General features: G+C 32.9%; 1 protein-coding gene across 1 annotated transcript in view; it reads right to left on the bottom strand.

Annotated features, from left to right (window-relative positions):
• LOC138713766 (ATP-binding cassette sub-family C member 4-like) overlaps positions 1 to 16,100 on the bottom strand; it is a 135,193-nt gene that overhangs the window by 44,409 nt on the left and 74,684 nt on the right. The window contains exons 4-11 of the mRNA XM_069846178.1: positions 14,885 to 15,019; positions 13,643 to 13,847; positions 10,995 to 11,220; positions 7,869 to 8,025; positions 6,162 to 6,300; positions 3,505 to 3,615; positions 2,539 to 2,754; positions 812 to 1,098 (exon numbers count right to left, since the gene is read on the bottom strand). Coding sequence (XP_069702279.1) covers positions 812 to 1,098; positions 2,539 to 2,754; positions 3,505 to 3,615; positions 6,162 to 6,300; positions 7,869 to 8,025; positions 10,995 to 11,220; positions 13,643 to 13,847; positions 14,885 to 15,019 — 1,476 coding nt within the window. The remainder of the gene's footprint in view (positions 1 to 811; positions 1,099 to 2,538; positions 2,755 to 3,504; positions 3,616 to 6,161; positions 6,301 to 7,868; positions 8,026 to 10,994; positions 11,221 to 13,642; positions 13,848 to 14,884; positions 15,020 to 16,100) is intronic.

The raw sequence follows: 16,100 nt of genomic DNA, 5'->3' as shown, positions 1-16,100 counted from the left end.
TAAGAGGGATGAAGTTACAGGAGAATGGAGAAAGTTACACAACACAGAACTGCATGCATTGTATTCTTCACCTGACATAATTAGGAGCATTAAATCCAGACGTTTGAGATGGGCAGGGCATGTAGCACGTATGGGCGAATCCAGAAATGCATATAGAGTGTTAGTTGGGAGGCCAGAGGGGAAAAGACCTTTGGGGAGGTCGAGACGTAGATGGGAGGATAATATTAAAATGGATTTGACGGAGGTGGGATATGGTGATAGAGACTGGATTAATCTTGCTCAGGATAGGGGCCAATGGCGGGCTTATGTGAAGGCGGCAATGAACCTCCGGGTTCCTTAAAAGCCAGTAAGTAGTAGTAGTAGTAGTAGTAGTAGTAGTAGTAGTAGTAGTAGTAGTACACTTGCAACAATTAATAAGTGCTGTTAAACAGTTTATGACGACCAGATGTTCAGAGTGAGAATAATCATTATCTCTTGGGCTGCAGTTGTAGCCCACGCGAGTAAATCCGTGACTTTATTTTCGAAGCAACTTCTCATAAGTACAAATAGATAAAAATAAAATAAAATAAAAGCTATATGAAATTAAGTAATATAACAAAATATTAATTAAAGAAATGAACAATTTAGAAAAAATAATTACAAATTATAACAGATTAAAATAAAGGTCAAAATTGTAATGGGCTACAATAGTAGCCCACGCGAGTAATAATGGGTTTATTACAAGCGCGAGAACTGAAATATTAAAAGCATGACTAAATAACAATAAAAACGTTAATTAGTTTACAAACAACGATATTCTAACGCAACATACCTGGCCAAATTAATACGGGCTCTTTGTCCACCACTGAGGGATACTCCTCTTTCTCCCACAACGGTTTTATCTCCATGTGGAAACAGTTCCAGGTCTCTCTTCAGAGCGCACACCCGTATTACCTCTTTGTACCTTTCTGCATTGTATGGTTGACCAAACAAGATGTTCTGTCGTACCGTACCAACAAACAGCCAGGGTTCTTGAGAACTGTAAGACAAATCGCCTCCCACTGAAAGGGAGCCATTTGACAGGGGCAGCTCCCCTAATATGGCTTGCAGCAGCGAACTCTGGAAGGTAACACAGTCTATATGTAAAATTCACAAAAATCTGTCTACTATATGCTTCATGGTTATTGAGCACACAAAAAGTATCGCAGTAACAATAACTTTGGAGCTCAGAATTTTATAAAAATTGAAATCAAATTCCTCGCTAGTCTTTATTCACAATCATTTACTTTAATACTGAAAATAGATGCTTTCTGGCTTCCCAGTATTGTCCATGCAAAGAAATACCATTCAGAATTGAGTACGAGTAGTAATGGAAATGGTCAGAGTTCATTATTTTCTATTGCTTATAAATAATATATATATTTTTTCATTTTGTGTTTTAAAAAAGTACAAAACTTACACTTTAAAACTATATATATGCAGATAATGCCTTTAAATGTCCTCTTTAAATTTGACAGTGCATGTAATTCATACATAGTCTTAATGCAATTTTCTGTAAGTTGATATTTTTCAAACTTAAGTGCATTTTTCTCTTAAACTACTGAATCTATTTACATGAAATTTTTATAATATTTTCTGCAGCCTATGTTCTACAAATTAGACCTACGGGTTTATGAATATCACACACATAACATGAGAAAAAAATATATATTTATTTAAAAAAGGGCAAAAATTGTTAATCAAAGTTTAATATTCTTTCTGTTCCACTAAAGATGAATTATTTAACTAAATTTTGCATTAGAATTTACAATATACATTACTTGATAACTTAAAAAACCTCAAGACATACGAGTGAAGATTATATTGTAATATGAAGTTCCGATAAATATATCGTACAAGATTTTATTTACTTTGATAAAAAATTAATTTTTTAATAAATCGTATTATTTTTATTAGTTTTGAACGTGTATTTTGTGGAGAGGCGATTTGTAATATTATTAGTTTCTTCCTGCGAAAGGCGATTCGTTTATATTTGTTTTATTAGTTTTGAGCACGATAGGTTTTTGTTTATAACAGAAGAACAGTAGTACTAGGAGAAATAAACAAACATTGTTAAAATGAGTTCAAACGAGGATTCAGGTATTGAAAATGCTGCAAATTCTGCAATTGAATGTTTATAACGAATCGTGAACATATTTTTGTTAATGTTTATATTAAATGAACTCAATTCCAATCTATTTTATTTAATGTGTATTCATGTTACTCAAACATTTAGGTAATAGTAGTATCATTACTTAACTAGTTGTGTAACAGAATTATCATTACGTAACTAGTTGCGTAATGAATGTGTTTACAACATTTTTATTAGTGAAGTAAAGTCCACATTATGTCATAAGCGAAGCGGATAAAATAAATTTAAGGACCTCTTACATGATGCGTATTTTTTATATTATTTCTTGTGCTGTACGTTCACATTTATTTAATAATACAAAACTGATTCACGATTGGAGGATAATAAAACAGCAATCTAAATTAAATAATACGTAATGTAAAACTTACTTTGCCGGAACCGACGGGTCCTATTACAGCACACAGTTTGCCCGGTTTTACGGATATATTGATGTTGTTTAAAGTATCAGATATGGAATGTGGTGTCCACTTTGCAGATCCATTAAAGATGGTGATTCCTAGTTTCTGGTCTTGTTCATTATTGATGGATATCTTCTTACTTCTAGTTATAATGTCACTTTGTATCTCTTCAAGGAGCAGAAAATTCTGTACAACAATGGTAACAAACATTAAACAATAAAGAGCTTTATAACAATATTGACAGCATATAATTTTACGCACAGCATTATGTCCAGGGCTCGAAAAGGACTTTCTCACGAACAGGAACGCTCTGTTATTTTCGTGCACACGGTGATGTTGATGACGACAGAATTAATGGTCAGTAAGATGACGCCGAGTATTGTCATGATATATTAATATCTACACCTCAATTAATATAAAACACTTCGGACATATGTCTTCGGAAATTTTCATTCTTTTATTATATTAACACAGAACAAAACCACGAATGATAGTCACTTCACCAGCCCCCACCCAAAAAAAAAAACATATACATTGAATACAATGTTTACATCTTTAATAATTTACTTCGACGCGTATAAAGCGAGCAGTTTCGCTCATATTTTGCACCCGAAAGAAACTTAAAAAGTATTCAAATAACATTTTAAAAATTATTATTGAAACAAATCCTGTAATGTGCTAGCGCGGTGATTTTGGTGCCAAATGAAAGATCTCGTCTAGATCTGTTGATTTACTTGAGACGTGTTCGCGTAAAGCCACACCCCGACTTTTTTAATTGATTATTTGAATCATTTTAGAGTTGTAATGAAATGTCAATTAATGTTACATTTTGATATAAGCATAGACTTTTTAGTATTTAATATAAATATTGCTCAATTACTGTACGTGAAAATACAAAATTATTCATAAACAAGAAATACCAATATATGTACTTACCTCGAGTCTCTTGATCGAAACCTTTGTCTCAGCGGCAAGCTGAACTGCTCGAGGATAAAAGATAGCCATCGACAACTGCAGGAGATTGTAGAACTGTGCCATTGCAAATACCTGTAGCGATAATGTTATTAATTACTATATAGCAACAATGTACAGTTTCAGAAAAGAATAATTTTACTAACTTCCAGATAAAAGGGACAATCAGTAAGTTTCCGGACTGTCCTGAATGTAGACAACACACAAGACACAGGAAACGGAGAAGTTATCTAGAACCAGAGAAACGCCTGAAATCTATACTAAATGCATCACTTGAAAGACAGAGAAGAACACTAGCCATAAGGCTTATATGGAGAGATTCCAGGGAAAATCGCAGTAGGTCCTTGACATGTTTGCACAAAATCACGTGTAGAAGCTCAGTTCTTAAAGGCAATCTGACGCTGTTTGACAGACTGACTCAATAGGCATGGAAGCAATGATCTTCAGTGACACGCGCATGTATGTCTAACGGTACAATAAATGCAAGTGCAATTCGAAAATATATTGAGTGCACCTTGTATTTGCATAACATTTTTTTCCTTTGTTTTTAGGTCCTGTATCTATTCCCTATAGGTTTCCCATGTATTAGTTGCTCATGTGCGGTAAACAAGAGCGCCTGTATATATTCAATTTGTGGACAGTCGTGCGAAATTTGTTGCCTACATATAGGTTGCGCCCATCAAGACTCTGGCCATTTCGTTTCTGGAAATATACATAATGGAAACCTTTCTCTCTTCCTCATAAAATAAAAGCTTTAAGTTCAGTACTGATTTATGAAATAGTTAGGAGCAAAGGGTTGCTAAGGAGTGACGAAATTTTTGGCATGATTTTTCTCAGAGAGGAAGTACAGTTGAGTATCCCATTACGTAGATTTACGTAACATGATATTTAATAACCTTACCCCAGGTTGAAAGGCCTGTAGACATAATTATTGGTGAAGTGTTCCTTATGCCACCAACTTATGTACGAGTTCTGATCAAGGAAGACCGAGACTGATTTAATTTGCTCTCTTACTTACATATTTAATTATTTACTTACATGCTCACTTATTTGCGTACTTATTTACTTATTTATTTATTGATTTATTTGCTTATGTATTTACTTATTTGCTTACTTATTTATTAAATTACTTATTTACGTATTTATTTACTTATTTACTTATTTGCTTACTTATTTACTTGTTTGCTTACTTATTTAAGTAGTTACTTACTTATTTACTTATCAGAGTACTTATTTACTTACGTATTTACTAACTTACTTATTGTTTACTTATTTGCTTACTTATTCACTTATTTGCTTACTCACTTCCTTACTTATTTGATTACTTATTTACTTATTGCTTACTCATTTGCTTACTAATTTTCTTACTTATTTGCTTACTCGTTTGCTTACTTATTTTCATACTTATTTGCTTACTCACTTCCTTACTTATTTGATTACTTATTTACTTATTGCTTACTCATTTGCTTACTAATTTTCTTACTTATTTGCTTACTCATTTGCTTACTAATTTTCATACTTATTTGCTTACTCACTTGCTTACTTATTTGCTTATTTATTTATTTGCCTACTCATTTGCTCACTTATTTATTTATTTGCTTATTTGCTTTCTTATTTGCTTACTTCTATACTTATTTGCTTACTCATTTCCTCACTTATTTATTTACTTATTTGCTTGCTTATTTGCTTATTTGATTACACATTTGCTTACTTATTTACTTATTTCCTTACTAATTTACTTACTCATTTGCTTACTTATTTACTTGTTTGCTTACTCTTTTGCTTACTTATTTTCTTACTTATATGCTTACTTATTTACTTATTTGCTTACCTATTTGCTTACTTATTTACTCATTTGCTTACTTATTTTCTTACATATTTGTTACTTATTTACTTATTTGCTTACTCATTTGCTTACTTATTTTCTTGGTTATTTGCTTACTTAGTTACTTATTTTCTTACTCATTTGCTTACTTATTTACTTATTTGCCTACTCATTTGCTTATTTATTTACTTACTTATTTATTTACTTATTTAATTACGTACTTATTTATTTACTTACTTGCTTACTTATTTAATCATTTATTTACTTTTTATTTAATTCTTTACTTACTTATTTGCTTACTTATTTACTTGCTTATTTACTTATTTATTTACTCATTTATTTAATTATTTTCTTAGTTGCTTACTTATTTGCTTATTTGGTAACTTAGTTATTTACTTACTTATTTAGTTACTTACTTAATTACTTACTTATATACTTACTTATTTATTTATGTATTTATTTACGTCGTCTATATTAATGTTGTATCAGATTCACTTTTTATAATGAATTAACAACTCTTAAATACCCATTCTCGTATGAGCGATGTTTTACTATCCATAATATTCCTTGACTTTCATGCTCTACCTAAACATGATGCTTGCCGATTGCAGGGGACTTGCTATGCGTGTTATATCTAAGTAGGTAAACATTGGCTTTCCCTTGTATCGACGGAGCGGTGTATCTGTTAACATTTTCTAGCTGTTTTATGTTTAAGAAGTCAGAAGTATGAAAATCTAAAGAAATGATATAATTGAGTTAACTGAATAAACGAACGTATAGGAAGTATAGACAATACCTTGTCTGCAGAGATGTGATGTCCCATAAGAGTGTATGCAAGAAGTGTGATGAAGAGAGATGACCTCTCTGAGAACACCATTGTGGATAGATATAGGCCTCGTAAGTAATTGGCACTCGTCACAACTTTTATTTCATTCCTGTTAAAAGTAATGAATGCAATAACCATTAAAGTATGCCCACATTTTAACGTAACAAACACAAAATAGAAGATTAATCAATTATAATATTTGAGGTAAATATATAGATCTATGCATAAATAATATTATTTTGCACTGATTCTTGTCTTCGAATCACAATATAGAAGTAACATTATTATTATTATTATTATTATTATTATTATTATTATTATTATTATTATTATTAATGATATATTACACTAGTTAAATAAACAACATTTTTAATTTTCCTGTGTTAATACTGAAACTGATTTATTTATTTATTTATTTATTTATTTATTCATTTATTTATTTATTCATTTATTTATTTATTCATTTATTTATTTATTTATTCATTTATTTATTCATTCATTCATTTATTTATTTATTCATTTATTCATTCATTCATTCATTCATTCATTCATTTATTTATTTATTTATTTATTTATTTATTTATTTATTTATTTATTTATTTATTTATTTATACATAAAAACGTTACATTAAAATACCCCGAAAGAGCAAAGCTCGTGTTCGGGGACAGTTCCGTTACATAGATACACATACTTTGTAGACAAAATACTTCAGAAAAAAGCTCACATAAAGACGATAATAAAATTAGTAAATAATATTACTAGTAATAACTGAGTGAAAAAAGAGACGATGTTGAGATTGGTGGATTAATATTAAATTATTATTAGTAGTATAATTAGTGCAGGTCATGTTGATATAGTAACCAAGATAAAATAGAAAAAATATACTTAGGATAGAAATAAACTTGTTGTACAATACATGGTACATAATATAAATACATGGAAGTCTGTCATATAAATTTTTTAATTCTGGATCTGAAAATTTCATTGCTTAAAGTAGTCAATTCTGGATGAAATTTTATTATCGAATTATATAGACGTGGACCATAATTTGCACTGTGTAGTAAAGCAGCAGATGTGGAACATTTAGGTTCAACTAATTTAAGAATTTCAAACTGTTATGGTATTTTAGCTTAATGAAGGGTTTCGACTTGCTTTCTCCATCTTCACATTTCTAGTGAGGTTTTCAGGTCACTGCTATATCATGATAGTTTTAATATTACACAGGAAAGTTAAAAAAGTGGTTTATTTAACAAATTTAACGAAAACTGTGTGTTAAAATATTGTGTAATCAGGATGTATACTAGACCAATTATTTTAAGTTTGTGACAGAGAAATAGTTTTCTTGTCATAAATGCTTAAATGTACGTTCTGTTACATTTCTTGACAATGTATAAGTTATTATTGCTTTATTATTTTACGACGCTTTATCAACTGTGATGTTTATTTAGCACCTGAGTGAAATGAAGATGATAATGCAAGGGAAATGAGTCCAGGGTAGAGCGACGAAAATTAATATCTTCAATAGGATAACTTGTAGCCTACCAACCACGATTTCAGCCCGGGCCCGCTCGTTTCACGGTCACACATGCTAACCATTAGCGAGCTCTGTATAAGTTAGTTTTACTAAATTTATAATATTAGTGAGCAGTTTCATCCGAAATGCTACAGATAGTTACCTTCTCGCAAGTTGAACCATCTTTTCGAAAGGTTTCTCCCAGGCATACATCTTTATGACCTGAATTCCAGAAATAATTTCGCTCATAAGCCGTACACGCTCATCAGTCCGTGTGGCAATCTTGAGACGTAGTCTTGAGGTCAGTTTACTCAGGTAACCTGCAAATAATACCCAAAGTACGTACTTCAATTATAAATCTAAAAAATATTCGTATGTATTTATTTTTTTTCTGATTATGTGAAATACAATGATATATTTCCATTTTTATGTTTTCATTATATCGAAACAAGAGAAAATTTAAAAAAAATTGTGTACTTGTTTGAATGCAAAAGATGTTATTGTATCTTGTAGCCAATAATGTTGGATTAGTGGTTTTTGACTTGCCCGTCTGTCTATCTCTTTTTATTTCCTTACGGTCTTTTTTCCTTCCTTAAACTATTCAATTATGACTCGGTTAAGAGAGAAATTTATGTGATATTCTTATTGAATTTGGTATTCCCAAGAAACTAGTTCGATTAATTAAAACGTGTCTCAGTGAAACGTACAGCAGAGTCCATATAGGTCAGTTTCTGTCAGATACGTTTCCAATTTACTGTGGGCTAAAGCAAGGAGATGCACTATCACCTCTACTTTTTAACTTTGCTCTAGAGTATACCATTAGAAAAGTTCAGGATAACAGAGAGGGTTTGGAATTGAACGGGTTACATCAGCTGCTTGTCTATGCGGATGACGTGAATACGATTAGGGAAAATACGGGAATTTTACTTGAAGCAAGTAAAGAGATAGGTTTGGAAGTAAATCCCGAAAAGACAAAGTATATCATTATGTCTCGTGACGAGAATATTGTACGAAATGGAAATATAAAAATTGTAAATTTATCTTTTGAAGAGGTGGAAAAATTCAAATACCTGGGAACAACAGTAACAAATATAAATGATACTCGGGAGGAAATTAAACACAGAATAAATATGGGAAATGCGTGTTATTATTCGGTTGAGAAGCTTTTATCATCCAGTCTGCTGTCAAAAAATCTGAAAGTTAGAATTTATAAGACAGTTATAATACCGGTTGTTCTGTATGATTGTGAAACTTGGATTCTCACTTTGAGAGAGTAACAGAGATTAAGGATGTTTGAGAATAAGGTTCTTAGGAAAATATTTGGGGCTATGAGGGATGAAGTTACAGAAGAATGGAGAAAGTTACATAACACAGAACTGCACGCATTGTATTCTTCACCTGACATAATTAGGAACATTAAATCCAGACTTTGAGATGGGCAGGGCATGCAGCACGTATGGGCGAATCCAGAAAATGCATATAGAGTGTTAGTTGGGAGACCGGAGGGAAAAATACCTTTGAAGAGGCCGAGACATAGATGGTAGAATAATATTAAAATGGATTTGAGGGAGGTGGGATATGATGTTAGGGAATGGATTTATCTTGCACAGGATAGGGACCAATGGCGGGCTTATGTGAGGGCGGCAATGAACCTCCGGGTTCCTTAAAAGCCATTTGTAAGTAAGTATAGCAATGGATGTTTAATTGATTTCGTTTTCAAGCTATGATATGTTTTGAGGTTATGACTTACAACATCGTGTGTCACAAGTGAAGCACTAGTATTATTAATATATTATTCCATCTTTATACCCTGGTTTTCTGTTTCGTTACTTGTGTTGGAACGTGTAGGAGGAGGGGAAAACCTTACCTTCCAACAAACATAGAAAACAGTGGAATCAAAAGCCAATGCAAGAAGCCATAAAACAAGTTCGAGAAAAGACGTGAGAGATGATTCATCTGGATTAAGTATTACGGTTGGAAAAACACCTTCTAATGAAGATGCTGAAAGCTTGTTCTGTACTTTTCTTAGTAGAGGCTATTTTTACTTCGCAATTTTGTTAATAGTCTACCATATTTGTACCTCCATTTTTATGAAGGAAATATGTTAGATTTTGAGGAAATGATTTTTTTATTCAAATATTTTATAACATTTTATGAACTTCTCGGTATACTATTTACAACATACTTGGGCATCGTGCCTCACTTGAGAATTTGTGCCTCACTGACCTTCACAGAGCTTATCGCTCTGAGTGACATCATCTTCACAGTCCCCGTTCCTCCCTCACGCAGCTCCTAGGCGTGGGCAGGTTCTATATCAGTTTCATAAGCAATATCAGTGGTGGCATAATGGCATTATCAAAGCAGTGTGTACGCGTTAGAAAACGATTATTTCATGAGGAATCGGAGGAAGAGTTTTTTTGCTGTTTAGAAGGGGAGAACATACGATGTATGTTATGCTTGAAAATCCTATTAGGCATTAATAAATTTAATATACAACGACATTACTCCTTATATCATAAAGAACATGCTGAATTAGAAGGTAAGACAAATTAAATGTTATTTTTCGTACTATTCCGAAGAAAATTTACGATCTTAACATTTGCACAGTATACTAAATATGACATTACACCTTAAACACGCTGCATTAAAAGGTACGAGGAATTAAATATTGTTTGTACGTATTATTTCCAAAAGAAATTTATTAAAAAAATCTCAAATGTGCGTAGAAAACGAAATATGATTTTCTGAAATTATTTTAGGTCGAGAACGTGCAACTCTATTAAGTAATCTTGATAAACGCCAGAATATTCAAGAAAATAAACGTAGACAACGTGATGGAATATTATTGGCTAGTTACGCAATTTCTCGCCTGTGATTTAAATCAATTCAGCGACGGAGAAACAGTAAAGAGGTTTATGATTAAAGCTGCCGAATTAATTTACCAAATTGAATAAAAGTTTTCGAGAGTCTCACGTTAACCAAGCGCTTTCCTAATAATTCGCCACTGACCGCCTTAGCGATTACGATAAGGTGACGCAGGTCACAGCAGTTTATATTTCCCATCCTACTCTGCAGTCTCCTCTCCTAGTAAACAAACTATTTCAAATCGAGTGCCTCACGTAACCGAAAATTGTGCCCATGTATGATTTACAGTGACATTCAGCAATAAACAGGACGATATTTTTGTTCAGTATTCGAAACATGTAGGTTCCAAAACGAAAAAACAGAATGATATTCCGTATTTGTAACACTTCCTCTTATAATTTATTAAACATTATGGGATACATACTCTGGACAGGAACAGTTTGAAGAAAGATGCCAAGAACACCAATGAGGGCCGACCACCCAACAGCCTTCCAGATGAAGTAAGTGATGATCGCTGTCTGGATTGGCATGAACCACACAGAATGAAGCCACAATGTCACGAAGTCGAACCGAGTCACGTCGTTAGATAGCAAATTTACCACTTGGCCTGCTGCTGTCTTTCCTTGAGAAAACTTGCTCAGTCGTAAGATCTGCAAAAAATTAATTTAACTTTTAATTGAGAAATAAACTGTCATTTTTGTTCATAATAAATAAATCTCTTATATAGAATGTTTTATAACCTATTTCTCTATATATAACTGACTTCACAATGCCTGCTATGTGTCTGAAGCTGATTATTATTTTTAAGTCGGGTGTAAAACATTTACTTACTTATGGCTTTTAAGGAACCCGCAGGTTCATTGCCGCCCTCACATAGGCCCGCCATTGGTCCCTATCCTGAACAAGATTAATCCAGTCTCTATCATCATATCCCACCTCCCTCAAATCCATTTTAATATTATCCTTCCATCTACGTCTCGGCCTCCCCAAAGGTCTTATTCCCTCCGGCCTCCCAACTAAAACTCTATATGCATTTCTGGATTCGCCCATACGTGCTACATGCCCTGCCCATCTCAAACGTCTGGATTTAATGTTCCTAATTAAGTCAGGTGAAGAATACAATGCGTGCAATTCTGCGTTGTGTAACTTTCTCCATTCTCCTGTAACTTCATCCCTCTTAGCCCCAAATATTTTCCTAAGCACCTTATTTTCAAAGATCCTTAATCTCTGTTCCTCTCTCAAAGTGAGAGTCCAAGTTTCACAACCATACAGAACAACTGGTAATATAACTGTTTTATAAATTCTAACTGGGTGTAAAATATTATAAATTTAAAACTTCTGTGATCACATTTCCTAGTTATTACTGATAAACACTTAAAAAAATCTACCTACAGTTTATTGCGTAATTTATTACCAGGCTTCGAGACTTCGGACCCAATAGAGCAGCTCAGCGGGAAATCCACATAACGGCGTACTGAGTATAGTGGTAAAGCGTACAGTGGGTGGGGGTACTGTAGAATGGATGACAACAAATACGCAAAGGAAAACGCTCTGGATTTGAAGGTTCTGACGAATAATTTGGTTTTCATACAAACCTATTTTCAAACTGTGTCTGAAACTATTACACCGTTAGAAAAGTCAGAGCAAGAGATGCCGGAAGCCCTCAGATTAATTTAGAAAATGACACAGAGAATTAATGAGACACCAAGTACACCGGTTACTGAACGTGTAAAACAGAAGTGGAAATCAATTTTATGTAAAAATAACGGATATGGAACATTGTGTAACATAAACAGCAAATTAGTGGACATAGAGTCACCTGAGAATAAAGGACTGTCTCTTAGAGACTGCAATGATGTTAAGTTTTTCGTTTTGCTCCTATCACGTCATGCGACGTAGAGAGCAGCTTTCCACAGTACAAACTTTGGCAGATAACCGAAAAAGATTTACGTTTGAGACACTGAGAATGTATCTTGTAGTAAGTACATTGCAATTCGGTATTGTAACTGCACTTCCTAAAGACGACCAATAGGATAAATGAAAAAAATTAAAATTGCTACATGCTTATTTCCACCATTAACACTGTGTATAATTAAACACAAATGCTTATAAACGACAGGAGAGTAAATGCTTTTCACATTCTTTTGGCATTATCATTGTGTAATGTATATTTACTTTCAGAATGTACATACCGGTATGTGTGTGTTTCCCCATACTACCGTACTCTACTCTAAACAGCAACGTTGTTACCTCAACACATCTCTATCTACCTGTAGCGAGTCAACAACCTATAGTGCATGCACAGTAAACTTATTGTATCGGGTCCAAAGTCTCGAAGCCTGTTTATTACTAATAAACACTAATACACTTTGAATCGAACTTCGATTTGAAACTTGGACACCAGGGAATGTCTCTTGAAATAATCTCCTTACAGTACGATGCGATTCTGTATACACGTATGAGTCATACATGAATACTCTTTGGGGAATAGAATACCTGAATTGAGCCACATTAATTTCATTAACACACTGTATTACACACACTGCATTAGATCGTCTAAAGAACACGCGCTTATCTTGTAAGAGTACAACTCACACTGACGCCTGACGCGACCTTCAGCACAGTGGAAGCGGGAGGCTTAGCATTGATTCCGCCGACTAGCCGTAAGCTGTGAAAGCGCTTGACGCGCGAAGAATTGTTCACCCTGTGTTTTATAATACATATATTGAAATGTATGCTTTATGATATTCCATAAGAAAAAAGCAACATAAAATACGGCGTTCCGTTCAAACCTCCTGATTGTGGCGCAACATAGTGAGCGAACAATCAACTTCAAATTCATGAAATAAAAATTCTTTGAGTTTCTCTTTCTTTTAGTACAGCTCACATTACATGATTTGGTATACCTTGTTAGCAATGATTAATTATTAAAATGTGGGAACTTTGAACGGAACACCGTGTATTATTGCCAATACAACAATCGGAAGACGAATTTTTGATCATCCACTGTATATTACAAATCCTTAGGTAGTTTTCTTCCATGGTGTATTGGATTACGAAACAGTAACGTACCTTACGATAGATAATTGAGCAGCACGCAACCCGTATTCTCATTCCAATCTTCTGACAAGCCAGGAATGTGTGGTGAACAAAGAACATAGCCAGTACAGCTGTAAGAATCAGACATCCTGCGTATATATAAGCCTCTTCCTTGGACATTTTACTCTCCTTGTTGAAATACAAAATGAATTTCCCCAGGAAAATTGGTTGTGCTACCCTGTAATCGAATAATAGAATAAATATCACATATCTTGAAAATATACAGTGTGTCTGACTCAACCCGTTCGTAAATTGAAGGATTCAGAGTCATAGTGGGCCAAGCGCCATTTATTAAAAACTGAGAAAGCAAGGTTTAATGTTAAGTGAATACCATAGTTTACTGAAGACTGACGTATAATTTAGTTTGAATGTTTATTCTTTATATTACTTGCTATATGTTTTTCATTGAATTATGGTAATAACTTCATTTTAATCCTTGTTTCTACGGTTTTAGTAAATGGCGCTTGGCCCAATATGGTTCTGAATCCTTCAGTTGTTTTAGACATTACTCATAATAGGACACTTTTCGTCGTTGAAATTCTCTAACTCGCAGCGTTTGTATTTTAGATTGATAATGATTAAAAGCAGCTAAAATAATAAATAGATATAGGGTGTCTCCAACCTTTAGGGCCAAAATTATAGAGATGATAGTGAATTCTAAACTGAGCATTTTACATAAGAAACCAGTGCAAGTGGTCGGAAATGGAATCATTTAGTTTGAATGTGTATACTTTATATTACTTGCTATTTGTTTCCATTGAATTATGGTAATAACTTCATTTTAATCCTTCTTTTCTACGGTTTTAATAAATGGCGCTTAGCCCACTATGGCTCTGAACCCTTAAATTGTTTTAGACATTACGCACAATAGTACACTTTTCGTCGTTGAAATTCTCTAACTCGCAGCGTTTGTATTTTAGAATGAATAATGATTGAAAAGAGCTAAAATAATAAATAGATACAAGCTATCTCCAAACTTTAAGGTCAAACTTATACAAATGAAAGAGGATTCTAAACTGAGCATTTTGACGTAAGGAACCAGTGGTCGGAAATAAATATTTCGGACGCCACGAGATCTTGAAAGTGGATGTGAGGGACGTTTCTGTAAATGTTTTTCAAGTGGAAACTGAAAAAAAATTAACATGAAATTTTAAAACAAATTACCGTATAACAACAAATGATTAACTCTATCTATAATTTTGAAGGTTGACTTACCTGATGACACCCCAAGTGATAAATTGAAGTATCCCAACGAAGAAGTAGAATCGACCAAATGTTTTCACAATGGCTTTCAGTAACCGTGGTTTCCTTTTCGTCTCTTTTGCACGACAGATTTCCATTTTCCAGTATCTGTGTATAATAAATTATTGATTAGTGTTACATTTATGTGTAAACCAATATATTCTAACGGCATTTTAAATCTTAATTTCTTTTGCAAGGATTTAATTACTTCATTGAATAATACTTATCACGTATTAATATTTACTCTCGGATATTTAAGTGAGTGAATGTAAGGACCTGTGGACGGACGATTGGACGTATGGATAAACGGGAGAAAATTAATGAAGAACAAAAATACAAAAACCGCTGATGTATATTTGCTAATGGTAAATACCGGTATCTATAAAGTAAATTATTAAAACTAAAAAATTATCCACTATTAAATAATATTTAACTTCGAATTATAATTTTTTTAAGAACGTGAAAGATTCGCTTAGGCAATTTTAGTTGTTTTATGATAATGGGCAAATACATGAACGCACTCAAGTATAAAATAAATTACCAGAGTTGGGTAAGTTACTTTTGAAAGTAACTAAGTTACAGTAACTTACCCGAAAAAATAACAGTTATAATTACAATTACTATATACAAAGGTAACTGACTTAGAGTTACACTTACAGCTACCAATACAGTTATTTTTTTAAAGAAATTATTTATTATGTTATGATACCTTCCCAACCCTAGAATGCGAATGTCCCATCTCAAAGAAAATAATAGCTGTCTATAAACTAATATCTGCAAAAATAAAGGACCCATAATGTTAGTTGTTAAATATCGATTCATTCATTCATTCATTCATTCATTCATTCATTCATTCATTCATTCATTCATTCATTCATTCATTCATTCATTCATTCAATCGTTCAATTGTTGGATCTTTGATTCGTTCATTCATTTAATCGTTCAATTGTTGAATCGTTGATTCGTTCATTCTTTGATTCGTTCATTCATTCATTTAATCGTTCAATTGTTGGATCTTTGATTCGTTCATTCATTTAATCGTTCAATTGTTGGATCTTTGATTCGTTCATTCATTTAATCGTTCAATTGTTGGATCTTTGATTCGTTCATTCAATTGTTGAATTGTTCGATCTTTGATTCGTTCATTCATTTAATCGTTCAATTGTTGGATCTTTGATTCGTTCATTCA

The sequence above is a fragment of the Periplaneta americana genome, chromosome 14 (assembly GCF_040183065.1).
Source record: "Periplaneta americana isolate PAMFEO1 chromosome 14, P.americana_PAMFEO1_priV1, whole genome shotgun sequence".
Taxonomy (NCBI): domain Eukaryota; kingdom Metazoa; phylum Arthropoda; class Insecta; order Blattodea; family Blattidae; genus Periplaneta; species Periplaneta americana.
Note: the sequence above shows the minus strand (reverse complement) of the source record. Positions and strands in the feature narration are given on the sequence as shown.